This window comes from Bos indicus x Bos taurus, chromosome 18 (genome assembly GCF_003369695.1).
Source record: "Bos indicus x Bos taurus breed Angus x Brahman F1 hybrid chromosome 18, Bos_hybrid_MaternalHap_v2.0, whole genome shotgun sequence".
Taxonomy (NCBI): Eukaryota; Metazoa; Chordata; class Mammalia; order Artiodactyla; family Bovidae; genus Bos; species Bos indicus x Bos taurus.
This window is the reverse complement of record NC_040093.1, coordinates 1919329-1947042: the sequence shown is the minus strand read 5'-3', so window position 1 is coordinate 1947042 and position 27714 is coordinate 1919329. Positions and strand designations below refer to the sequence as shown.

Here is a 27714-nt window from a genome sequence, read left to right as displayed (position 1 = left end):
AGATCATTTTACACATAAGGTTCTGCAAATCACATATTTAATATATTGTGTACAACAATACTCCATAGGAGCAAACATAGAATTTCATCTTTATACTAACTGGACAATACTGTATTGAATAATCACAATGTCATCAATTTGTGTTGTAATTAAAACTTTGCAATCAACATTATTTACAGTTATATATTTATTCCAGTGGGATGAAACTCCTAGATCTAGAGTTACTGTTTCAAAAGGAATGCATGTTTATAAAGCGGACAGGTCACGCCATGTTGCCACCCCAAACCAGAGCAGGCACATTGACAAGGGTAACGATGACCAGCCTCCTGTCTCCCACACTGATACAGGTACAGCATATTAACCAGGTTAGATTTTAACCCATCTGAGAGTCAAGATTTGTACTAAGTTTGTAACTTTCTGACCAATGGGCTTAAGAACCTAACACGTGTTCTTTATTTGAGTTCTTCGAGCATGACGCATCTGTTGGCGTGCACCACCTACTTCCCTGCTTTGTATGTGTCACAGCACTCTGTTCTTAAATGACACATTGATTCATATGGACTGTTATCTTCTACCAGTTTTCTATTACATCTTTTTGGCACCTTCTGCCATGCCAAAGTTGATTTAAATCTTTGTATGGGCTGGCTTACTGTCTTCATGTCTTCCAGGGCTCAATGCCCCCTACTCAGTAAAGCCTTTCTCCTTTCTGTGTTTGGTGGTGGCGGTTTAGTCGCTAAGTTGTGTCCGACTCTTTGTGACCCCGTGGACTGTAGCAGCCAAGCTCCTCTGTCAGTGGGATTCTCCAGGCAAGAATACTGGAGTGGGTTGCCATTTCCTTCTCCTGGGGATCTTTCCCACTCAGGGTTTGAACCTGAATCTCCTGCACTGGCAGGTGGATTCTTTACACCCAAGGAAGCCAATCTGATTATAAACCAAAACATTTTTTAAATGTCCTGCTATGTTTGACAAATCATCCTTCCGTGTTTTCCACTAAAACTGTCAGAGCAAACATATCCTACTGGGACCCTGTTGTGAACGGCAATTTATAAACATTTTAATGGTAGTACTTCATCTAGAAAAATATCATTATTTCTCCTTTTGTATTTCCTATTGTTTGATGCTTTAGTAATATCCTTTCACCTCTATTCAAAAATCGCTTTAGTTTTTCTTATTTTTGATGGGAGAGTTGTATTATTCTCAGACAAATAATTAGAACCTTTTGTATATTTTGTTTCTCTCTGCAGGGGACTGCAAGTTGGCAAGCTAGTAAGTAAATGCTTGAGGTTTTGCGGATGACGGTATCTCTGCTGCAGCTTCTCAGCTCTGCTGTTGTGGCCTGACAGCTGCCCCAGGCAGCATGTAACCATACTGTGAGCCATGTCTGTGAGCCAATCAGGCTTTACTTATGGACTCTGAAATTTAAATTTCATGTAATTGTCATGTTGTCATAAACTATTATTCTTTTCACTTGTTTCTCCATTAAAATCATTTTTAAAAATTAGGCCATGGGCTGTTTGAACACAGTCAGTGAAACTTGGGCCGTGAGTCACACAGTCCAGATCAATTTGCCTGAAGGTTAGTGGTTCCTTAAGTTTAATGGAATTTACTCATAAGCCCTGGTGACTTTAAATGATCAAGTCTTGCTGAATGTTAAGTAATTTACCAACAAGGTGACAGCACCTCACACAGGCAGATAAATGAAAAGCCCCAATACTAACTCAGTATTATGGAATTGAGTTTTAAACCAAAACCGGAAAAGCCTCACTGACTATCTTGAATGGCCCATCCCTGATCTAAAATCCTTAGCTTCTTTCTGTGCATCGTTTTTGGTCAGTTGCCAATGGTAACTTTTCCGTGTCCAAAACGAATGTTCTATAAAGAGCTAACACCACTCATCCCTTAGCATGGACCACTGGTCCTGCTACATACATCTTACACATTCACCGATCTGAAGGATCGCATCACCGATTTTTACGTGAGCAGTAAAAGAAATTCCGCGTTGGGTTTAACTGGCAATCTGAAGAGGAAACAGGACAAGAACGGGACAGTCCTCAAGGAAGAGGGAGACGGGGTTTGAAGCGCGGCCATCGGCGGCCTGCAGAACGGCGTCTCAGGACGGCAGGGATGGCAGCGAGGGCGGGCTCCAGAGGAACGCGGGCAAGAGGTCCGCGGGGCGTGCCGCGGGCGCCGCGTGCGCGGGCGCGTCTCCCGCGTGCGTCCGCGCGTGTGCAAAGTGCGAGCCCTGCCGGAAGGCTCTGCGGCTCCTCCCGGGGCCGTGCGGCCGCTCCCCCGAGTGCACCCTCTTGTGCTGGTTGAGGTGGCCGATCTGGATGAAGGCCTTCCGGCACTCCTTGCACTCGTAGGGCTTCTTCCCGGAGTGGATCCTCTGGTGGACGCTCAGGGACTGCCGGTGGCTGAAGGCCTTGCCGCAGGCGCCGCACTCGTACGGCTTCTCGCCGGTGTGGCTCCTGCGGTGGCAGATGAGGGACGACTTGGTCTTGAAGGCCTTCCCGCACTCTGCGCAGCCGTAGGGCCGCTGGCCCGTGTGCAGCCTCTGGTGCTGGGTGCAGGACGAGTTGTCGCCGAAGGCCTTCCCACACTGCAGGCACTTGTAGGGCTTCTCCCCCGTGTGCACGCGCTGGTGCTGCACCAGGTGCGTGGTCTGGCTGAAGGCCTTCCCGCACTCCTTGCACTCGTAGGGCTTCTCCCCAGTGTGCGTCTTCTGATGCTGGGCCAGGTGGGCCTTCTGCGTGAAGGCCTTGTTGCACACCTTGCAGGCGTAGGGCTTCTCCCCGGTGTGGATCCGCTGGTGCGTGGCCAGCTGCGAGCTGATGCTGAAGGCCTTGCCGCAGTCCGCGCACTCGAAGGGCTTCTCCCCGGTGTGGATCCGCAGGTGGCTGGCCAGGTGGATGTTCTGCCGGAAGGCCTTCCCGCACTCCTTGCACTGGAAGGGCTTCTCCCCCGAGTGCACGCGCTGGTGCTGGGTGAGGGAGGCGTGGTGGCTGAAGGCCTTGCGACACACCTCGCACGCGTAGGGCTTCTCCCCGGTGTGGATGCGCTGGTGCACGGTCAGCGACGAGCCGTAGCGGAAGGACTTGCCGCACGCCTCGCACTTGTAGGGCTTCTCCCCGGTGTGGATCCGCCGGTGCTGGTTCAGCCCGATGTGGTCGCTGAAGGCTTTCCCGCAGTCCAGGCAGTCGAAGGGCTTCTCCCCGGTGTGGTAGTACCTCCAGTGGCGGACGAGCGATGTATTCTGGATGAAGGCCTTCCCGCAGTCCAGGCACTCGTACGGCTTCTTGCCCGTGTGGCACCGCTGGTGGCGGGCGAAGGAAGAGCCGTCGCTGAAGGCCTTGCCGCACTCCTTACACTTGTAGGGCTTCTCGCCCGTGTGGATCCTCTGGTGAACGGTGAGGGACGAGCTCTGGGTGAAGGTTTTCTTGCATTCGTGACATCTGAAGAGTTTTTTCCCTGTGTAGATTCCCGCATGTTTTATCAGCACTGAGTTTGGGGGCAAAGCTTTCTTAACCGAGTCAGGGCGGTGGACTCCCTCTTCTGAGACGTCCAGGTGGAACCACCTACCTGGTCTGTTATATGGACACACTCTCTCTTCAGAGAGGGTGTTGTGGTGAGCGACTGCCTCCTGCCCCAGTCGTGTCTCCTGACTTGCCAGCTCCCTTTCAAACAGACGTTCAGCGTCCCAGCTTTCTCTGAGCGAGGAACGACCTACATTAGTCTCTGAAGTTCTGTCTGTCACCACTTCAGCAAAGGAACTCTGCTTTGAAAGGAACTCCTGGGTTTCCTCTGTACACTGCTGGCCTGAGAGATACAAGGGAGAAAACAAGAAACAAACACTCCTTTACCCTACACTGGAGAAAGAGGATCTGCCAAAACCGAGACTGTGGAGAAATGCACTGGGGAAGGAACCCTGATCCCGTTACCCTACACTGGAGAAAGAGGATCTGCCAAAACCGAGACTGTGGAGAAACGCACTGGGGAATGAACCCTGATCCCGTTATCCTACACTGGAGAAAGAGGATCTGCCAAAACCGAGACTGTGGGGAAACTCACTGGGGAATGAACCCTGATCCCGTTACCCTACACTGGAGAAAGAGGAATCTGCCAAAACCGAGACTGTGGAGAAACGCACTGGGGAATGAACCTGATCCCGTTACCCTACACTGGAGAAAGAGGGATCTGCCAAAACCGAGACTGTGGAGAAACTCACTGGGGAATGAACCTGAATGAAATTACTAAACGCCGCACCTCAGACAAAGGGAAAAGTGAACTCACTGGAGATGAAACCCTGACGAAACCAGTAAACTGTGCAACTTTAAAACACGGGAAAGTGAACTCACTGGTGATTGAAACCCTAAAGAAACCACTAAACAGTGCACCTCTGACACACGGGAAAGTGAACTCACTGATGAGTGAAACCCTGATGAAACCCACTAAACCATGTACCTCTGAAACATGGGAATGTGAACTCAACGGTGAATGAAACCCTAATGAAACCAGTAAACCATGAACCTCTGAAATACAAGAAAGTGAACTCTCTGGTGTATGAAACCCTAAAGAAAGCTGTAAACCATGCAGCTCTGAAAGACAGGAAAGGACACTCACTGGTGAATGAAACCACGATGAGGCCGCAAAACCACGCACCTCTGACACGTGTAAAAGTGCATTCCCTGGTGAATGAAACCCTAAAGAAACCAGTAAACCATGCATCTCTAAAATACAGTAAAGTGAACTCACTGTTAATGAACCCTAAAGAAATTACTAAATCGTGTACCTCTGACACATGGGAAAGTACATTCACTGGAGATGAAACCCTGAGGAACCAGTAAACCATGCATGTCCTCTGAAAGACAGGAAAGTAAACTCACAGGTGAATGAAACCGTGATGAAGCCGCAAAAGCACGCACCTCTGACACACGGAATAGCGAATTCCCTGGTTAATGAAACCCTAAATAGACCAGTGAACCATGCACCTGTGAAACATGTGAAGGTACACTCACTGGTGGATGAAACCCTGAGGAAACCACTAAAATGTGAATCTCTGAAACATGGAAAAGGAATTCCCTGGTGAATGAAACCCTAAAGAAACCTGTAAACCAAGCACCTCTGACAGACGGGAAAGTACACTCACCGGTGAATGAAACCCTAAAGAAATTACTAAAACGTGTACCTCCAACACATGGGAAAGTATACTCACTGGAGATGAAACCCTGAGGAAACCAGTAAACGGTGCACCTCTGAAACACACGAAAGTGAACTCACTGGTGAATGAAACCCTAAAGAAACCAGTAAACCATCCACCTCTGACAGATGGGAAAGTGAACTCACTGCTGAATGAAACTCTGATGAAATCAGTAAACCATGCACTTCTGAAACACGGGGAAGTGAAATGACTGGTGAATGAAATCCTCCTGAAACCAGTATATTGTGCTCCTCTGAAACACAGGAAAGTGAACTCCCTGGTGAAAGAAAGTGTAAAGAGACCATTAAGCCATGCACCTCTGACACACGGGAAAGGGAACTCACTGGTGAAGAAAACCCTCATGAAACCAGTAAACTGTGCACGTCTGAAACAAGTGAAAGTGAACTCACTGGTGAAAAAAACTGTAAAGGAACCATTAAGCCATGCAACTCTGACACACAGGAAAGTGAACTCACTGCTGAATGAAACCCTAATGAAACCGCTAAATAATGCACCTCTAACTCACGGGAGAGTGAACTCACTGCTGAATGAAACCCTAATGAAACCACTAAACCATGCACCTCTGACACACGCAAAGTGAAATCCCTGGCGAATGAAACCCTAGAAAATCAGTAAACCAAGGACATCTGGAACACGGGAAAGTGAACTCACTGGTGAAGGAAACCCTAAAGAAACCACTAAACTGTACCCCTCTGTCACACGATATGGGAACTCACTGATGAATGAAACCCTAGAGAAACCACTGGTGAATGAAACCATGAAAAACCACTAAACCGTGCACATCTTCCACACAGGAAAGTGAACTCACTGGTGAAAGAAAGTGTAAAGAGACCATTAAGCCATGCACCTCTGACACACGGGAAAGTGAACTCACTGCTGAAGGAAACCCTAAAGAAATTACTAAATCGTTTATCTCTGACACATGGGAAAGTGCACTCACTGGAGATGAAACCCTGAGGAAAGTAGTAAATAGTGCACCTCTGAAAGACAGGAAAGCACACTCACTGGTGAATGAAACCCTGATTAAACCACTAAATTGTGTACGTCTGGAACACGGGGAAGTGAACTCACGGGTGAGGGAAACCCTAAAGAAACCAGTAAACCATGCACCTCTGACAGACGGGAAACTGAACTCACTGGTGAATGAAAACCTAAAGAAATTACCAACACGTGTACTTCCGACACATGGGAACGTGTACTCACTGGAGATAAACCCTGAGGAAACCACTAAACCGTGCACCTCTGACACAGGAAAAGTGACCTGAGTGGTGAATGAAACCATAAAGAAACCAGTAAACCATTCACCTCTAACAGATAAGAAAGTGAACTCATCGGTGAAGGAAACCCTAAAGAAACCAGTAAACCGTGCACCTCTGAAACACAGGAAAGTGAACTCACTGCTGAATGAAACCCTAAAGAAATTACTAAAACGTGTACCTCTGACACATGGGAAACTGTACTCACTGGAGATGAAACCCTGAGGAACCAGTAAACCATGCACCTCTGAAAGACAGGAAAGTACACTCACAGGAGAATGAAACCGTGATGAAGCCGCAAAAGCACGCACCTCTGACACACGGAATAGCGAATTCCCTGGTAAATGAAATTCTAAAGAAATGAGTGATCCATGCACCTGTGAAACATGGGAAAGTACACTCACTGGTGAATGAAACCCTGATGAAACCACTAACGTGATTAAATCATTGAACCAGTCACATCTGACACATGGAAGAGTGAATTCCTGGTGAATCAAACCCTGATGAAACCAAAGCCATGTACCTCTGACACACGGGAAACTGAACTCACTGGTGAATGAAACCCTTATGAAACCACTAAAATGTGCATCTCTGAAACACGGAAAAGTGAATTCCCTGGTGAATGAAACCCTAAAGAAAGCAGCAAACTATGCACCTCTGACAGAAGGGAAAGTACACTCACTGGTGAATGAAACCCTGATGAAACTACTAAACCATGCACCTCTGACACACGGGAAAGTAAACTCACTGGTGAAGGAAACCTGATGAAAAGTATAAACCGTGCACCTCTGAAACATGAAAGTGAACTCACTGCTGAATGAAACGCTGAAGAAATTACTAAAACGTGTACCTCTGACACATAGGAAAGTGTACTCAATGGACATGAAACCCTGAGGAAACTAGTAAACCAGGCACCTCTAAAAGACAGGAAAGTACACTCACAGGTGAAAGAAACCATGATGAAGCCGCAAAAGCATGTACCTCTGACACACGGAATAGCAAATTCCCTGGTGAATGAAACCCTAAAGAAACCAGTGAACCATGCACCTGTGAAACATGTGAACGTACACTCACTGGTGAATGAAACCCTGAGGAAACCACTAACCTGATTAAATCAGTGAACTATACACATCTGACACACGGAAAAGGAATTCCCTGGTGAATGAAACCCTGATGAAACCAGTAAATTGTGCACCTCTGAAACGTGAAAGTGCACTCACGGTTGAAAAAAACTGTAAAGTAACCATTAAGCCATGCACCTATGACACACCAAAGTGAACTCACTGCTGAATGAAACCCTAAAGAAATTACTAAAACGTGTACCTGTGACACATGGGAAAATGTACTCACTGGAGATCAAACCCCAAGGAAACCAGTAAACAGTGCACCTCTGAAAGACAGGAAAGTACACTCACAGGAGAATGAAACCACGGTGAAGCCGCAAAACTACGCACCTCTGACACACGGAAAAGTGAATTCCCTGGTGAATGAAACCCTGATGAAACCAGAAAGACATGCGCCTCTGAAACACGGGGAAATGAACTCACTGGTGAATGAAACCCTTAAAAAAATCACGAAAATGTGTACCTCTGACACATGGGCAAGTGTACTCACTAGAGATGAACCGTGAGGACACCAGTATGGAGCACCCCAGAAACACACGAAAAGTGAACTAAATGGTGAATGAGACCCTAAAGAAACCACTAAACCGTGCACCTCTGACACAGGGGAAACTGAACTCACAGGTGAATGAAACCCTAAAGAAATTACAAAAATGTGTACCTCTTAGACATATGAAAGTGTACTCACTGGAGATGAAACACTTAGGAAACCAGTAAACAATGCACCTCTGAAAGACAGGAAAGTACACTCACAGGTGAATGAAACCATGATGAGGCCGCAAAAGCACACACCTCTGACACACGGAATAGCGAATTCCCTGGTAAATGAAACCCTAAAGACCAGTGAACCATGTACCTCTGACAGACGGGAAGTACACTCACAGGTGATTGAAACCCTAAAGAAATTAACTAAAACTTGTACCTCTGACACATGGGAAAGTGTACTCACTGGAGATGAAACTCTGAGGAAACCAGTAAACGGTGCACCTCTGAAAGAAGGGAAAGGACACTCACTGGTGAATGAGACCACGATGAGGCCGCAAAATCAAGCATCTCTGACACGTGGAAAAGTGAATTTCCTCGTGAATGAAACCCTAAAGAAATCAGTGAACCATGCACCTCTGAAACACGGTAAAGTGAACTCACTGATGAATGAAACGCTAAAGAAAGCACTAAACGGTGCACCTCTGGAACATGGAAAAGACACTCACTGGTGAAAAAAACTAAAGGAACCATTAAGCCATGCAACTCTGACACACGGGAAAGTGAACTCACTGGTGAATGAAAACCTGATGAAATCACTAAACTGTGTACGTCAAGAACACGGGAAAGTACACTCACAGGTGAATGAAACCCTAAAGAAATTACTAAATCGTGTACCTCTGACATGTGGGAAAGTGTACTCACTGGAGATGAAACCCTGAGGAAAGCAGTGAATGGTGCACCTCTGAAAGACAGGAAAGCACACTCATTGGTGAATGAAACCCTGATGAAACCACTAAATTGTGTACGTCTGGAACACGTGAGTGAACTCACGGGTGAAGGAAACCCTAAAGAAACCACTACACCATGCACCTCTGACAGATGGGAAACTGAACTCACTGGTGAATGAAAACCTAAAGAAAGCTGTAAACCATGCACCTCTGAAAGACGGGAAAGTACACTCACCGGTGAATGAAACCCTAAAGAAATTACTAAAACGTGTACCTCCAACACATGGGAAAGTGTACTCACTGGAGATGAAACCCTGAGGAAACCAGTAAACGGTGCACCTCTGAAACACACGAAAGTGAACTCACTGGTGAATGAAACCCTAAAGAAACCAGTAAACCATCCACCTCTGACAGATGGGAAAGTGAACTCACTGCTGAATGAAACTCTGATGAAATCAGTAAACCATGCACTTCTGAAACACGGGGAAGTGAAATGACTGGTGAATGAAATCCTCCTGAAACCAGTATATTGTGCTCCTCTGAAACACAGGAAAGTGAACTCCCTGGTGAAAGAAAGTGTAAAGAGACCATTAAGCCATGCACCTCTGACACACGGGAAAGGGAACTCACTGGTGAAGAAAACCCTCATGAAACCAGTAAACTGTGCACGTCTGAAACACGTGAAAGTGAACTCACTGGTGAAAAAAACTGTAAAGGAACCATTAAGCCATGCAACTCTGACACACAGGAAAGTGAACTCACTGCTGAATGAAACCCTAATGAAACTGCTAAATAATGCACCTCTAACTCACGGGAGAGTGAACTCACTGCTGAATGAAACCCTAATGAAACCACTAAACCATGCACCTCTGACACACGCAAAGTGAAATCCCTGGCGAATGAAACCCTAGAAAATCAGTAAACCAAGGACATCTGGAACACGGGAAAGTGAACTCACTGGTGAAGGAAACCCTAAAGAAACCACTAAACTGTACCCCTCTGTCACACGATATGGGAACTCACTGATGAATGAAACCCTAGAGAAACCACTGGTGAATGAAACCATGAAAAACCACTAAACCGTGCACATCTTCCACACAGGAAAGTGAACTCACTGGTAAATGAAACTCTAAAGAAAGCAGTGAACGATGCACCTCTGAAACACGGGAAGGTACACTCACTGGTGAATGAAACCCTGAAGACACCAGTAAACCACATACCTGTGACAGACGGGAAAGTGAACTCACTGGTGAATGAAACCCTAAAGAAATTACTAACATGTGTACCTCCCACACATGGAAAAGTGTACTCACTGGAGATGAAACCCTGAGGAAAGAAGTAAATGGTGAACCTCTGAAAGACAGGAAAGCACACTCACTGGTGAATGAAACCCTGATGAAACCACTAAATTATGTACGTCTGGAACACGGGAAAGTGAACTCACGGGTGAATGAAACCCTGAAGACACCAGTAAACCACACACCTGTGACAGACGGGAAAGTGAACTCACTGGTGAATGAAACCCTAAAGAAATTACTAACACGTGTACCTCCCACACATGGAAAAGTGTACTCACTGGAGATGAACCCTGAGGAAACCACTAAGCCGTGCACCTCTGACACAGGGAAAAGTGACCTCAGTGGTGAATGAAACCCTAAAGAAACCAGTAAACCATCCACCTCTGACAGATAGGAAAGTGAACTCACAGATGAAGGACACCCTAAAGAAACGAGTAAACCATGCACCTCTGAAACACGGGAAAGTAAACTCACTGCTGAATGAAACCCTCATGAAACCACTAAAATCTGCACCTCTGAAACACGTCCAAGTGATCTTACTGGTGACAGAAACTAAAGAAACCATTAAGCCATGTACCTGTGACACACGGGAAAGTGAACTCAATGCTGAATGAAACCCTGATGAAATCACTAAACTGTGTACGTCTGGAACACGGGAAAGTACACTCACAGGTGAATGAAACCATGATGAAGTGAAGCCGCCAAAGCACGCATCTCTGACACACAGAATAGCAAATTCCCTGGTGAATGAGACCCTAAAGAAACCAGTGAACCATGCACCTCTGACACATGGGAAAGCGTACTCACTGGAGATGAAACCATGAGGAAACCAGAAAACGGTGCACCTCTGAAAGACAGGAAAGTATACTCACTGGTGAATGAAACCATGATGAGGCCACAAAACCACGCACCTCTGAAACATGGAAAAGTGAATTCCCTGATGATGAAACCCCGAAGAAACCAGTAAACCATGCACCTCTGAAACACGGTAAAGTGAACTCACTGCTGAATGAAACCCTAAGGAAAGCACTAAACGGTGTACCTCTGGAACACGGAAAGGACACCCACAGGTGAAAAAAACTGTAAAGGAACCATTAAGCCATGCACCTCTGACACACGGGAAGTGAACTCACTGGTGAATGAAACGCTAAAGACATTACTAAATCGTGTACCTCTGACACATGGGAAAGTGCACTCACTGCAGATGAAACCCTGAGGAAAGCAGTGAATGGTGCACCTCTGAAAGACAGGAAAGCACACTCACTGGTGAATGAAACCCTGAGGAAACTACTCAACCACGCACCTCTGACATACGGGAAAGTGAACTCACTGCTGAAGGAAACCCTGATGAAAAGTATACACCGTGCACCTCTGAATCATGAAAATGAACTCACAGGTGAATGAAACCCTAAAGAAATTACTAAAACGTGTACCTCTGACACGTGGGAAAGTGTACTCACTGGAGATGAAACCCAGAGGAAAGCAGTAAATGGTGGACCTCTGAAAGACGGGGAAGTACACTCACTGGTGAATGAAACCCTGATGAAACCACTAAACTGTGTACATGTGGAACACGGGAAAGTGACTTCACGGGTGAAGTAAACCCTAAAGAAACCAGTAAACCATGAACCTCTGACAGACGGGAAAGTGAACTCTCTGGTGCATGAAACCCTAAGAAAGCTGTAAACCACGCACTTCTGAAAGACGGGAAGGTACACTCACTGGTGAATGAAACCATGAAGGGCCGCAAAACCACGCACCTCTGAAACACGGGAAGAGTGAATTCCCTGGTGAATGAAACCCTGATGGAAACAGTAAACCGTGCACCTCTGAAACACGGTAAAGTGAACTCACTGCTGTATGAAACCCTAAGGAAAGCACTAAACGGTGCACCTCTGGAACATGGAAAAGACACTCACTGGTGAAAAAACTGTAAGGGAACCATTAAGCCATGCAACTCTGACACACGGGAAAGTGAACTCACTGCTGAATGAAACCCTGATGAAATCACTGAACTGTGTACGTCTGGAACACGGGAAAGTACACTCACAGGTGAATGAAACCATGATGAAGCTGCAAAAGCACGCATCTCTGACACACAGAATAGCGAATTCCCTGGTGAATGAGACCCTAAAGAAACCAGTGAACCATGCACCTCTGAAACACGGGGAAGTGAACTCACTGGTGAATGAAACCCTGATGAAATCACTGAACTGTGTATGTCTGGAACACGGGAAAGTACACTCACAGGTGAATGAAACCCTAAAGAAATTACTAAATTGTGTACCTCTGACACATGGGAAAGTGTATTCACTGGAGATGAAACCCTGAGGAAAGCAGTGAATGGTGCACCTCTGAAAGACAGGAAAGCACACTCACTGGTCAATGAAACCCTGATGAAACCACTAAATTGTGTACGTCTGGAACACGGGAAAGTGAACTCACGGGTGAAGGAAATCTTAAAGAAAGCTGTAAACCATGCACCTCTGAAAGACGGGAAAGGACACTCACTGGTGAATGAGACCACGATGAGGCCGCAAAACCAAGCATCTCTGACACGTGGAAAAGTGAATTCCCTCGTGAATGAAACCCTAAAGAAACCATTAAACCATGCACCTCTGGCATACGGGAAAGTACACTCACTGCTGAATGAAACCCTGATAAAACCACTAAACTGTGCACCTCTGAAACACGGGAAAGTGAACTCACTGCTGAATGAAACCCTAAAGAAAGCACTAAACGGTGTACCTCTGGAACACGGAAAGGACACCCACAGGTGAAAAAAACTGTAAAGGAACCATTAAGCCATGCACCTCTGACACACGGGAAGTGAACTCACTGCTGAAGGAAACCCTGATGAAAAGTATACACCGTGCACCTCTGAATCATGAAAGTGAACTCACAGGTGAATGAAACCGTAAAGAAATTACTAAAACGTGTACCTCTGACACGTGGGAAAGTGTACTCACTGGAGATGAAACCCAGAGGAAAGCAGTAAATGGTGGACCTCTGAAAGACGGGGAAGTACACTCACTGGTGAATGAAACCCTGATGAAACCACTAAACTGTGTACATGTGGAACACGGGAAAGTGACTTCACGGGTGAAGTAAACCCTAAAGAAACCAGTAAACCATGAACCTCTGACAGACGGGTAAGTGAACTCTCTGGTGCATGAAACCCTAAGAAAGCTGTAAACCACGCACTTCTGAAAGACGGGAAAGTACACTCACTGGTGAATGAAACCATGAAGGGCCGCAAAACCACGCACCTCTGAAACACGGGAAGAGTGAATTCCCTGGTGAATGAAACCCTGATGGAAACAGTAAACCGTGCACCTCTGAAACACGGTAAAGTGAACTCACTGCTGTATGAAACCCTAAGGAAAGCACTAAACGGTGCACCTCTGGAACATGGAAAAGACACTCACTGGTGAAAAAACTGTAAGGGAACCATTAAGCCATGCAACTCTGACACACGGGAAAGTGAACTCACTGCTGAATGAAACCCTGATGAAATCACTAAACTGTGTATGTCTGGAACACGGGAAAGTACACTCACAGGTGAATGAAACCATGATGAAGTGAAGCCGCCAAAGCACGCACCTCTGACACACAGAATAGCGAATTCCCTGGTGAATGAGACCCTAAAGAAACCAGTGAACCATGCACCTCTGAAACACGGGGAAGTGAACTCACTGGTGAATGAAACCCTGATGAAACCAGTAAACTGTGCACTTCTGAAACATGAGAAAGTGAACTCAGTGGTGAATGAAACCCTGATGAAACCACTAAACCATGCACCTCTGACACATGGGAAAGCGTACTCACTGGAGATGAAACCATGAGGAAACCAGAAAACGGTGCACCTCTGAAAGACAGGAAAGTATACTCACTGGTGAATGAAACCATGATGAGGCCGCAAAACCACGCACCTCTGAAACATGGAAAAGTGAATTCCCTGGAGAATGAAACCCTAAAGAAACCAGTAAACCATGCACCTCTGAAACACGGTAAAGTGAACTCACTGCTGAATGAAACCCTAAGGAAAGTACTAAACGGTGTACCTCTGGAACACAGAAAGGACACCCACTGGTGAAAAAAACTATAAAGGAACCATTAAGCCATGCAACTCTGACACACAGGAAAGTGAACTCACTGGTGAATGAAACCCTAAAGAAATTACTAAATTGTGTACCTCTGACACATAGGAAGTGTACTCACTGCAGATGAAACCCTGAGGAAAGCAATCAATGGTGCACCTCTGAAAAACAGGAAAGCACACTCACTGGTCAATGAAACCCTGATGAAACCACTAAATTGTGTATGTCTGGAACACGGGAAAGTGAACTCACGGGTGAAAGAAACCCTAAAGAAACCACTACACTGTGCACCTCTGACAGATGGGAAACTGAACTCACTGGTGAATGAAAACCTAAAGAAAGCTGTAAACCATGCACCTCTGAAAGACCAGAAAGAACACTCACTGGTGAATGAGACCACGATGAGGCCACAAAACCAAGCATCTCTGACACGTGGAAAAGTGAATTCCCTCGTGAATGAAACCCTAAAGAAATCAGTGAACCGTGCACCTCTGAAGCATGGGAAAGCACACTCACTGGTGAATGAAACCCTGATCAAATCACTAAACCATGCACCTCTGATACATGGAAAAGTGACCTTCTGGAGAACAAATCCCTAAAGAAATCAGGAAGACATGCACTTCTGACAGACGGCAAAGTGAACTCACTGGTGGATGAAACCCTGAGGAAACCACTAAAATGTGCACCTCTGAAACACGGAAAAGTGAATTCCCTGGTGAATGAAACCCTAAAGAAACCTGTATACCATGCACCTCTGACAGACGGGAAAGTACACTCACTGGTGAATGAAACCCTAAAGAAATTACTAAAACATGTACCTCCAACACATGGGAAAGTGTACTCACTGGAGATGAAACCCTAAGGAAACCAGTAAACGGTGCACCTCTGAAACACACGAAAGTGAACTCACTGGTGAATGAAACCCTAAAGAAACCACTAAATAATGCACCTCTAACTCACGGGAGAGTGAACTCACTGCTGAATGAACCCTAATGAAACCACTAAACCATGCACCTCTGACACACGCAAAGTGAAATCCCTGGTGAATGCAACCCTAGAGAAATCAGTAAAGCAAGGACATCTGGAACACGGGAAAGTGAACTCACTGGTGAAAAAAACTATAAAGGAACCATTAAGCCATGCAACTCTGACACACAGGAAAGTGAACTCACTGCTGAATGAAACCCTAATGAATCCACTAAATAATGCACCTCTAACTCACAGGAGAGTGAACTCACTGCTGAATGAAACCACTAAACCATGCACCTCTGACACACACAAAGTGAAATCCCTGGTGAATGAAACCCTAGAGAAATCAGTAAACCAAGGACATCTGGAACACGGGAAAGTGAACTCACTGGTGAAGGAAACCCTGAAGACACCACTAAACCGTACCCCTCTGTCACACGATACGGGAACTCACTGATGAATGAAACCCTAGAGAAACCACTGGTGAATGAAACCATGAAAAACCACTAAACCGTGCACATCTTCCACACAGGAAAGTGAACTCACTGGTAAATGAAACTCTAAAGAAAGCAGTGAACGATGCACCTCTGAAACACGGGAAGGTACACTCACTGGTGAATGAAACCCTGAAGACATCAGTAAACCACACACCTGTGACAGACGGGAAAGTGAACTCACTGGTGAATGAAACCCTAAAGAAATTACTAACACGTGTACCTCCCACACATGGAAAAGTGTACTCACTGGAGATGAACCCTGAGGAAACCACTAAGCCGTGCACCTCTGACACAGGGAAAAGTGACCTCAGTGGTGAATGAAACCCTAAAGAAACCAGTAAACCATCCACCTCTGACAGATAGGAAAGTGAACTCACAGATGAAGGACACCCTAAAGAAACGAGTAAACCATGCACCTCTGAAACACGGGAAAGTAAACTCACTGCTGAATGAAACCCTCATGAAACCACTAAAATCTGCACCTCTGAAACACGTCCAAGTGATCTTACTGGTGACAGAAACTAAAGAAACCATTAAGCCATGTACCTGTGACACACGGGAAAGTGAACTCAATGCTGAATGAAACCCTGATGAAATCACTAAACTGTGTACGTCTGGAACACGGGAAAGTACACTCACAGGTGAATGAAACCATGATGAAGTGAAGCCGCCAAAGCACGCATCTCTGACACACAGAATAGCAAATTCCCTGGTGAATGAGACCCTAAAGAAACCAGTGAACCATGCACCTCTGAAACACGGGGAAGTGAACTCACTGCTGAAGGAAACCCTGATGAAACCACTAAACCATGCACCTCTGACACATGGGAAAACGTACTCACTGGAGATGAAACCATGAGGAAACCAGAAAACGGTGCACCTCTGAAAGACAGGAAAGTATACTCACTGGTGAATGAAACCATGATGAGACCGCAAAACCACGCGCCTCTGAAACATGGAAAAGTGAATTCCCTGATGATGAAACCCTAAAGAAACCAGTAAACCATGCGCCTCTGAAACACGGTAAAGTGAACTCACTGCTGAATGAAACCCTAAGGAAAGTACTAAACGGTGTACCTCTGGAACACGGAAGGGACACCCACAGGTGAAAAAAACTGTAAAGGAACCATTAAGCCATGCACCTCTGACACACGGGAAGTGCAGTCTCGAATATGCAAGATGACTCCAGACCAGATTCATACAGGAACCCAGGAGAAGTGAAGAGAAAAAGTTTAAATAAATTCAGCATCTGTGGAACCAGTTACATGTCAGAAGCATGAGGAGCTAGAAAACTGTTCTGTAGTCACACCACCTAAAACGCAGGCTGTGACGCTCGTTCCCTCACCCCTGGCCGTGCAGCATCGACGCCAGGGCAGTCATCGCGTCACAGATGCTGGTCCAGGAGCAGGCCAAGCACAGACGGTCAGCCTTTTCTGTAACATTCGTTGCTGTGCTACAGTCACCCAGTTGTGTCAGGCTCTTTCGACCCCATGGACTGGGGCTCGCCAGGCTCCTCTCTCCATGGGATTCTCCAGGCACGATTACTGGAGTGGGCTGCCATTCCCTACTCCAGGGGATCTTCCCAACCCAGGAATCAAAGCCTGTCTCCTGCATTGCAGGCGGATTCTTTACCACTGAGTATTCATTAGAGGCCTGAAACCCTGGCAGCCCCTGCACAACCAGAAATGGTGTTTCCGTCAACTGTGTCTCATTTGATTAACTGCAGCAGAGTCTGCTGATGGCGGGAGCCCAGCACTCAGGTAGAAACCACTTTACATCGACCTGTCTGCTACCACCAGCCAGACAGAACCCTCCATTCCTCTCTGGCCCTTTACTAACAGAGAGGGCCTTGCGATGTAATTTGTCATTCTGGAGAGACTGCTTTTATAAAAACAGTGAGTGCTGACACGATATCTAATTACCTCTAACATACCTCAGAACAAGTACAGATCTTATCTCAGACTATAAACTTGCAGGAAGGAGTGAATATACCTGAAATCCTTTTGCTAAATCACTTAGCAAAAACCAAAAATTGTGCAAGCAGTTATATTGCAATAAATACACGGAGATAAAAGTTGTGTTGGGGAGAGAGATGATGCGGAGAGTCAGCTTTCTGGGAAAAGATGATCTTAAAAAAGGGAAAATAAAAGCTCTTCTTAAAAATGCCACATATAAAAAAAAAAAAATGCCACATAAACACTGAGGACTTTCCTTCTTAGGTCAGTGACAAGACAAGGATGCCTGGGAAGTTCCAGCCAGAGCGAGAAGACACAGAAATAAAAGGCATCCAAGTTAGAAAGGAAGACTGCAAACTGTATTCACAGACGATATGATCTCATGTATAGAAAACCCTACACGATCCATAAGAAGAGCATGAGGGCTAATGTATCAAGTCACCAAAACTGCAGAATACAGGATCAACACACAAAAATCAGCTATTTCCATACACTAGGAATGAACAGTCTGAGAAGGAACTATGAAAATAATTCCATGAAATATAGCACTGAAAGAATAAATTATTTAGGAATAAAATTACCTAAAAAGCTGCTAGACTGTAAAGTGAAAACTACCAACGTTGATGAGTAAGATGAAGAAGACCTAGATAAATGGAAAAACATCCTGTGTTCTTGGATAGAAGACTTAACAGCGTTCATGGATGGAAAACAAGGGCTATCAAACAAGCCACAGAAGCACGGGCCGCCCGCCCTGCAGGGGCGTCTCCGCCCGGCCTCCTGGCTCACCTGAGGAAGGGGCTCTGACCAGCTCTCCATCCACCGTCCAGGGTGCCTTCCTGCGCTCCAGCAAAGAGACCAGGTCTGGCTCAGACGCACAGCGTCCTGCACACAGGAAAAGACACGAGGTCTGTCACACCCTGGGCGTTCTCGGACGGACAACCAGCTCCCTGGCTTGGATGGAAGAGTGTTTTACTACAGCAAGGTCCAGGAAGAAAAGTGAAGAGTATCTATGACAAAGAAAGTTGTCCTACTTTCTTGTCTACAAACTTTCAACTTTCAACTCTGCAAACGTCACACTCTTACGAAGCAGGAGTAAGAATTCAGCCCACACTTTAGAAGGCAGCTCCCCCTGCTCGGCCCCCCCAACACACACAATTCACAACCGAGGAACAAGCACGGGGGCTCCTGAAGAGTCAGGTCTGGGAGAGGAAGGGCCTTACCTCCTGTCCCCGGATGGCGGTCCGCCCACACCACGCTCCTACAGAAACTCTGCCCAGCAGGGTCTGGCCGCTGCGAGACGTCTGTGGCCACGTCCGTGACGGCCACCAAGCCCTGCAATGGCAGACATGCGTTTCCATCGAGCCGTGTTCGTGACCTGGCTCTGGGGTGTCCATGTCCACACACCATGAGAGGCGCTGGGTACCAGGAATTCTCACTAGTTCTGAGTGATCCCCGTCATGTAACGACGGAGCTGGTTATGTCGTTTAAGTTTGCAGGGAGGTGGCGGGGGGAGGATTGAAAAATCGGGGAAACTGTTTCTTCCATGGAGAACTTGCAACATGGTGGAGGAGAGTGAATGTCCACAGCGTGTGGACTTTCTAGAGCTCACCGGAGGCTTCCTCACACCTGACACACGGGGTTCACTTAATCCTGTAGAGGGTTTTCCTCTGGTATGACATCTCTGATGACAAGGAAGGGTTGAGATCCTGCTCAAAGCTCCCTCACACCCACGACATGTGGAACGATCCTGATTTACACACTTCTCTACGACTCGCTGGGACCCAGTGTCCCCCTCGTGTGTGTCTGACTGCAGCTGCTCTCTCTCGCGGGGGAACACTGTGTAAGAAGTCCTGGATTCAAATGGAAATCCGCCCACACTTGCTGTAGACGAGATCGCTCTCCAAAGCTGCCTTTCTTTGTGAAGGAGACTGTGTCTCCCACCTGCCCTGTCCTGCTGAAGCAGGGAAGCCTCTGGAACCCCGCAAACTCTGCCTCCTGCCAGTTTTCTGCTTGTGCCCGACTCACCGGCTGCCCCTCACACACAGCGGCGTAAGCCCAGCCTTCCCCGAGGACGGAGCGCTCCGGGGGTCTCTCAGTGCGCACCTCCTGGGACAACGCCTCTTCACTGAAGTTGTTCTCTGAAGGCAACTCCTGGGTCTTCAGCAGAGTCTGCGAGTCTGAAGGATAGTTTTAAGAAGGTATCTCTTTTACTACATGTTAGTATGAAGACATTTTCCCAAATGGAACCAGATGGAAAAAGATTCTCAGAAAATACATATCGTTTGAAAGCTTTCTACACAATCCGCTGGCATTCTGATCCCAAACGTGTGTGGCTTTAATACTACCACACACAATGTGAGTTTTCACACCTAGATGTTGAGCGGGTGATGCATGTTATACTTTTGGCAGGAGACTAGAGAAAGAGAGGAGAAGGCAATGGCACCCCACTCCAGTACTTTTGCCTGGAAAATCCCATGGACGGAGGAGCCTGGTAGGCTGCAGTCCATGGGGTCCCTAGAGTCGGACACGACTGAGCGACTTCACTTTCACTTTTCACTTTCATGCACTGGAGAAGGAAATGGCAACCCACTCCAGTGTTCTTGCCTGGAGAATCCCAGGGATGGGGGAGCCTGGTGGGCTGCCATCGATGGGGTTGCACAGAGTCGGAGATGACTGAAGCGACTTAGCAGCAGAGAAAGAGATCCAAGTGCAGGAGATGAGAGAATTCAGAGATTTAAATCTAAGATGAAACACGGCCGGAACAAAGAGCGGGCAGAGGCCACAGGAGGAAACGCTTACTAAGTCTCTCTGAATCTTTCTCCGTTTTATTTAGCAAAGGTTTCTTCGCTTGCTCCTCTTGTTTACATTACATTTATAATGTAAACTTTAAAAAAAATTATTACGATGCTAACTAACCAATGTTCAGATCCTGGCTGTATGTGCCAAGTCTTCAACATCAAGTAGAATCTGAGCTAGAGATTCTAACTGAGAAAGAGAGAAAGAAAGCATCAACAGAAGGGGAAAAAACCAGTTCTGTCTCAGGAAACCAGCTCAGAGAAAGCCACCGAGTTTGACGATAAGAGGAAAACTTTCCCCTGAAACACCGTTCCAGTTCTCCTGGGTGTACAATGACCCTGGGAGTATGATGACCCATGGGAGTTGATGCAGTTGATAACTGTTCTATGGATATAAACTTTCCTCCGAAGTATGGTTTGAACAAAGGGGTCTTACGAGATTCTCCACTCTTTAGGGACGGTAGTCATTTCCTATTACAGGACCCACCAGGAGGAATCTGTACTTCTGAGTCCTTGTGATTAACCTGATGTCCCAGAAATAATGCTGTGACTGAAATCTCTATACTCCCCGTGGTTTAAACACCAGCATAACATCTGCAAGAACGTCCCGTTGGATCAGGATCAGAGCCCTCTCCTGAGAGCCAGTCGCCTGCCTGTGCGGCCGGTCTGCACACACGTTCCCCCGGATCCTAGACCGATCATGGCCCAGCCCAGATCGCCTGCAGACCTACTGACCTGTCCCCTCCTTCTCGCCTTTCTCCTCGAGGCTCTATGCTCCTGCCTTGTTCCCCTGGCGTGAAACTGAGGATGAAACCTTTTCTTCCTTGAGTCCCTATTTACACTTGTCACATGTGAGACAGCCCTTTCTGTTGCACTTCTGTGCACAGAGACATGTCGTCTCGCCCATGGGACTTCTCCAAGGGCTCGCCCTCGACCTCCCAGCCAGCACCTGCGGCCTCACTCAAAGCTGACACAGTGGAAATCAGTCAGAGGAAGACCCTGAGTGCAAGTCATTTCATCAAAGGGAAATGAGACAGAACCACAGCAGCATCAGCCTTGTGAGGAGCAGAGGTGACTGCGTAAGTCTGAGTGATGGAAGGTCAGAGGAGCTGCAGACAGAGGAGGTGCAGAGAGCGGACCAGGCTGGTGTGGCGGGGGGGGCGGGGGGGGGGGCGGGGGGGGCGGGGGGGGGCGGGGGGGGGGGGCGGGGGGGGCGGGGCGGGGGGAATGCAGGTGGAGAGGCAGGGAAGAGGAAACGTGCAGAGCCCAGGCCTCGCTTCCTCGATTTTCCCTCGGGGGCGGGGCGGTTCAGCAGTCTGGTGGTGGTCCCAGGCGTCCGAGGGCGCGGTGCCGTGGGTCCCCGCCCCCGCCATGCTCACCTGGGCGCATGCCTCTGGTCGACTTCCTCTTCACAGCCCAGGGTTCCTTCCTCTGCTCCAACGACGAGATCATCTCGGGCTTAGACAGGCAAAGCCCTAAATGCGTAAGAAGACAGGGCAGGCGGTCACGCACAGGTCGGTCCTTGCGGCGGGCGGGGCGGGGGCAGCAGCCGGCCCTTACCCAGCGAGGCCAGGTTCCTGTAGTTCTCCAGCATCACGCTCCGGTGCAGGCTCCTCTGGGCCGAGTCCAGCCAGGCCCACTCCTCCCCGGAGAACTCCACTGCCACGTCACCGAACGTCAGCGGGCTCTGGGGCGACACGACCGCGTGCGCGCTGGACCAGAGCTCACACCCCCGGTGCACACGCAGAACACGCCCCCCCCCCAGCCCCTGTACCCCGAATGTGGCTGGACTTCAGAGAGGTGATCGAGAGCTGCGTGGAGTCGCACGGACCCGTGCTCTCGTAAGAGGAAGAAACCACAGGTGGTGGGAGCGGAGGGAGACCTTGCGGAAAAGCACCTCTGCTGACCCCTCGGTCTCGGACTTCTGGCCCCGAGAACTGTGAAAAATCACTGTGTCGCTGAAGCTGCCCACCCTGTGGAGTTCTGTCATGGCAGCCCTCACAGACTAACATAGGGGCTAAGAATTACTTCCTCTCCATTTTAGGTAGGAGATTTTATGTGTACAGAGTACTGTCTGATAATGTGGAAATCCAGTCAATGATTGGGCCTCATTCAGTCATAAACTTCAGAGAAAGAGAGAGTGCCCCTACCCCTTGGAGAAGTGGCAATTCTGTGCAGGTGGCGGGGGCACACAAGTAAAATACAGGAGCACGTCGATTCAAACAACAAACAAGGGAGGCTGAGCTGTCCCATGCACAACCGGTACCAGAGCCTTTTCTGCCACGAGGACAGGCAAGTGGTCTGGATCAGCACAAGAATGGGGACAGAGAGACACGCTCTGGGAAAAATCCCGACTTCCTGCAGGTAATAACGAGTCCTTCTTCCTCTCCGAGGGGAAAAAAAAAAAAAAAAGAGAGAAAAAGGAATGGGGAAATAAACCCATGTGACCCACGTCAAGAGCATGGCACTCAGAATGTGGTGTTTCATAAACAATGTGTCGATGCTGACCAAGGCCCCACCTTTCCACTTAAAGACTGATATCGTTGTACTGGAAACAAAAAGCACCTTGGAGGTTCGGTATCTGTTGAACAATGTACAATCACATGTTCCTTAACTCACACAAACTTTGAAGACATCTTTAACCGAACTGTAAAGACGGGTCACAAGGGTTCTGTGGGTGTATGTTTATCCTCATATTCATTGAGTTGTACATATTAAAAATGTGCAGCTATGTGTCAATCTTGCCTCAATAAAGTGGTTTAGAAACAAATAAAACATTTCACTGCAGATATTTTTTGGCAGATATTTTCAACTGCGTTCAAAGGCACAGGTGCTCAGATGGGGCTACTTTTTCTGACCCAGTTCTAAAAGACGGGTTTTTGCAGATTCCAATCTTCCATTCTAAGTCTTCCTGCTCCTTGGCTGGCAACCCTTATGCTTTTTTTTTTTCCCCAATATTCAAACAGCTTTCAGATATTCCTTACTAAATGAAGCAAAACATATACAGTGTACGTAGCATATCAATTGTATACAAATTACTGTATCTGTATATAGCATATGCCGTATACACTACAGATGCATATACTACAGCATCTTTACAGTAGCTTTTTAAGCTGGAGCCAGAGGAAATGTTGCCTGTTTTTCTAGCATCTGTCACTACTTTGTCTTTGGTAAAACTGGAACTTGTGCGGCCCGTAAGGAGAAGAATGCAAGTTCAAATATTTTCTTGTACTCGGCAACTGGGTTTTCTGGCTGCGTTTTTTTCCTTGATAAGAAACGTCCCTTCCCCACCTCTCTAACCCCATATTCCAGAGGGGCCCCATGTCAGAGTGAGTACACATCCTCTGAAGCTGTTTTCCCAGTTTCTACAGATGGCTCCTCGTGCACAGAACTAATGATTTTGGTTAGTTCTGTCTGAATGTTTCTGTCCCCCTACCCGTCACATGCTGAGATCCCAACACCCCGTGTGAAGGTATTATTTGGAGACAGGGACTGTGGGAAACCGCCCACCCGCTGCCCATGAATGGGATGAGTGTCCTTAGAGAAGAGGCTCCCCAGCCCCCTCCTCCACGTGAGCACACAGCGAGAATGTGCAGGTCCTGTTCTCATTCCTCTTGCCATCATATAGGTGCGGAGATTTTCAAATGGGTTTCACAGAGTCACACTACACCCTGAGAAAAGCCACAGCTATAGAATCTGTACCTCATACAGAATGTGATCCGGTGCCTTAGTACTGTCATAATAAAGATGAGACGGACTTCAAAAACAAAGAAATAAAAACTACAGAGCAAGCTTATCCTCACAGAAAAATACTGTGCTTTTACAGGAAAAGATGAATAGAAATTAATATCTTATAGAAAAAAATATATTAAAGAGGGTTTTTGTTGTTGTTCAATTCAATTCAGGTAATTTTTCAAGTGCACAAATGAAAAGTTTGTAATAAATTATTTTGGTGACATTTACTTTTTTTAGTAAAAAAGTAAAAACTAGAATTCTAGTTTTTGAGGCCATACTGCTATTCCACCCACATATAATTTTTAAAGAATTTTGCTTTCATTATAAGTTTGATGAACTTTAATCCACAAGGTAAGAAAAACTTCTGGGAATATACTCACATGAAATAATCAGAGACAATGCACATTCTAAGCATAAAAGTTATTATTGTGACACTATACTAAATAGTGAAACATTGGTTTCCAAGAGCACTTTAAAAGACTATGTTCACACATTCATCCACCGTGTATTTGCTGCATCGGGCACTGGGGCAAAACTACTGAAAACTCCTGCCTGTGTCAAACGTACTTTGTGGTAAGAGAATCAGACAACAGAAAAGCATGTAAATTAAGCATATGGGATGCTGGAAAGTGCTAAGAGTCTTTCACAAGTAAAGCAGGGAAGAGGGATGTGAGGAATCTGGGTGGGAGGCTCTGAAGCTTTAGACAGCACAATCAGGAAAAGGAGAAGGCAACTTCTAGAAGGCAAAGTGAGTGATGGGGGCGTGCAGTCCGGGTCAGAGGCGGCACCAGGTGGCAGGGGGCCCCTCAGCCCCGAGCAGGGGAAGCCACAGGATGGTCTGAGCAGACCTCGACAGCACAAACTTCTCTGGCTGCGGCGCTGGGCGGGGATCACGGGGGGCATGAGCTGAAGCGGCGGACGGTAAGATAAGGAGGACCGCGGCGGGGGTGCAGGGGCGGTGACGGCTGTCAGAGTGTGGGCACAAGGCGAAAACAGCGCTGACGGGATCTGCCGACGGACCGAACACGGGAGGTGAGGCCAGCAGAGGAGACAGGAGTGACGCCAGCTCTGGCCTGACGAACTGGGGTATGAAGCTGCCGCAGACCGGCAGAGGCAAGCTGCGGCAGGGGCTGGTTTATGGGAGGAACCCAGGAGCCTGGGGCTGGATGTGTCCGCTGTGAGCTCCCTACCGGACACACGGCTGGACACGGAGGCCTGGAGCTCAGAGAGAGGACTGGGCTGGAAAGGTGGACCGGGAGAAGCCGGCGCGTGGCTAGTCTGTACAGGCGAGAACAGGGGAAGGCGGGCAGACAAGAACAGAGAGAAGTACAGGGCCCGGAGGCCCAGCGACAGCTGCAGCTCAGGATGATGAAGAGCTGCGGCAGCGGAGAAGTCAGGAAGGGTGGCCGCCCGGTGAGCTCTTTCAGGGGTGACCGTTACCCGTTTCTGTCAATCAAGTTTCACTGGAACACAGCCCCGCCCAATCACTTATGTATGCTCTGTGGCTGCTTCTAGAAGGCAGAGGGGAGCAGCTGCAACAGAGACCTCACAGCCTTGCAGCCCCAAATATTTACTACCTGGCCCTTCACAGTGTCAGCCTGGCAACCCTGAACGACCTCAGATGCCAGCAACAGTCAAGAAAGACCAAGACCTGAGCGCTGCCTTTGGTAATGTGGATGGAGCTCACTGGGCGACTGAACCTGGCTCATACATGGAGGAGCTGGCGATGACACGTAGGAGACACAGCGGACGGAGACAGTTTATCAACATTCTAAGAAGCAACACAACCAAGCGGGAAAAGATAGCCTTACACACCACACCAGGGCTGCCCTTCCCTCTTCTGTCTGCCAAACCTTTTCTCTTCCTGCAAAACATGAGGCCTGGGACTTCCCTGGTGATCCAGTGCTTAAGAATCCGCCTAGCAATGCAGCAGACGCAGGTTCGATCCCTGGTCGGGGAACAAAGATCCCACATGCCGCAGGGCAGCTAAGCAACTAGAGAGCCCACGTGCCACCACGAGAAGCCCTGGCAGTGTAACTGCACGAAGTCCGTACGCTGCAATGAAGACCCAAGCACAGCCAAAGAAAAATACTGAAAAAGGAAACATGGGGCTCAGAGATCACCTCCCTCCCCTTCCCCGACAGGTGCCGAGACACCGAGAGTTCCTCCAGCCCACTATCACCATGCTAGAACTCACATTCAGAACCCTGTATGCTTCCACGACTTTCCACTAACAGCTCCCAGGGAGCAGGGGCCAGGGCTCAGCCATCTGTCTCTCCAGGGCGTAGCTCAAAGAGAACATCAGACAAACCAGGTTCAACAAAGGGGCTGTCCTGTCTGTGCTGAGGAGCACCTTACTCTAGGGAGGGGCTGACTCAGTCCTTCAGTGACCGACAAACAGAGAAAGACATGGAGAGGAAGCAGGGAGGGAGGCCCTGGGCTGCCCCTGTAGCCCACCACTCACCAGAATGTGGGCAAATGGGAACCAGCTCCCCCGACAGGTCTCTTACACTGAAAACTTCTAAAAGAAAATAAACGTCATTAAGCCCTGAAAAGCAAGCTTGCCTTTCAGAGAGGAGAAGAGGGAACGCCCCCTCACCTGGGACGTGGCTTGCCGTTCAACTCCTGTCCCGGCAGCCTCCTGCTTGGGCCCCCTCTCCCGGAGGGCGGCCGTGTCCCTGGAAGGCAGAGCTGGGGGAAGAGAAAGAAGCAGCTAGAGGCCAGGTCTCCACCTGTCCCTTCCTGCTGCGTTTTAAACGACGGCTACAAATACGAAACGGATTCAACAGGTGGAGAATCAAATGCTCCAGCATGAGCGGCCGGGGACCAATTTTGAAGGGGCAGCCGGAATAAGGTCACTAGCCTACAAGGGGCAACCACGGTGCGGAGGCGGGTTTCTGGGAGCACTGAAACAGAGGGGTGTCCGGCGAGGGTGACCCTGACCGACGCTCTCAGGCTGAGTTTCCAAGCTTTGGATTCCCGTCCCCCCACCCCCCACAGCCCAGGGACGCCATTCACCAGCACCTGGGCCCCGGGAAGCCTTCTGCCCCAGACACCACGCTCCCCTCACCCTGACAGGATGGTTCGTCCCGTCCGCTCGCCACCCCCACCTCTGTCCTCCGGTCCCGTGGTCGCCGCTCCTCGCCGGCCCTTAGACGTGGGGCCACTCCTTGAGCGCGGCCTTCCCCGGGCCGGACGGGCGAAGGCGACCGGGGTCCCCGCGCTCCGACCTCGGCCCGCCCTGGGCTTGGCGCGGGGGGCGCCTCGCCGCGGCTGCGACCCCAGCCCGCGGGGGCCCGCGCTCACCGCCCCCCGCATGTCGGCGCCGAGCGCGCCC

At 48.2% G+C, this 27714-nt stretch overlaps 1 protein-coding gene across 5 annotated transcripts; it reads right to left on the bottom strand.

Moving 5' to 3' along the window:
- Nucleotides 1-15: 15 nt before the first annotated feature.
- On the bottom strand, nt 16-27655 carry ZFP28 (ZFP28 zinc finger protein). 5 transcript variants are annotated; one of them, XM_027513989.1, is made up of 10 exons: nt 27488-27655; nt 26977-27068; nt 26842-26898; nt 22203-22329; nt 22022-22117; nt 19873-20024; nt 19068-19179; nt 18634-18729; nt 3580-3816; nt 16-3468 (listed from the first exon to the last, which is right to left on the bottom strand). In XM_027513989.1, the coding sequence occupies exons 4-10, from the start codon at nt 22234-22236 to the stop codon at nt 2111-2113; spliced, it is 2085 nt and encodes a 694-aa protein (XP_027369790.1). In that variant the 5' UTR covers nt 22237-22329; nt 26842-26898; nt 26977-27068; nt 27488-27655; the 3' UTR covers nt 16-2110. The 5 variants fall into 5 exon arrangements, with proteins under 5 accessions (XP_027369790.1, XP_027369785.1, XP_027369788.1 ...); XM_027513984.1 differs by having other exon boundaries at nt 16-3816; nt 27488-27654; XM_027513987.1 differs by lacking the exon at nt 18634-18729 and having other exon boundaries at nt 16-3816; nt 27488-27653.
- Nucleotides 27656-27714: the final 59 nt, after the last annotated feature.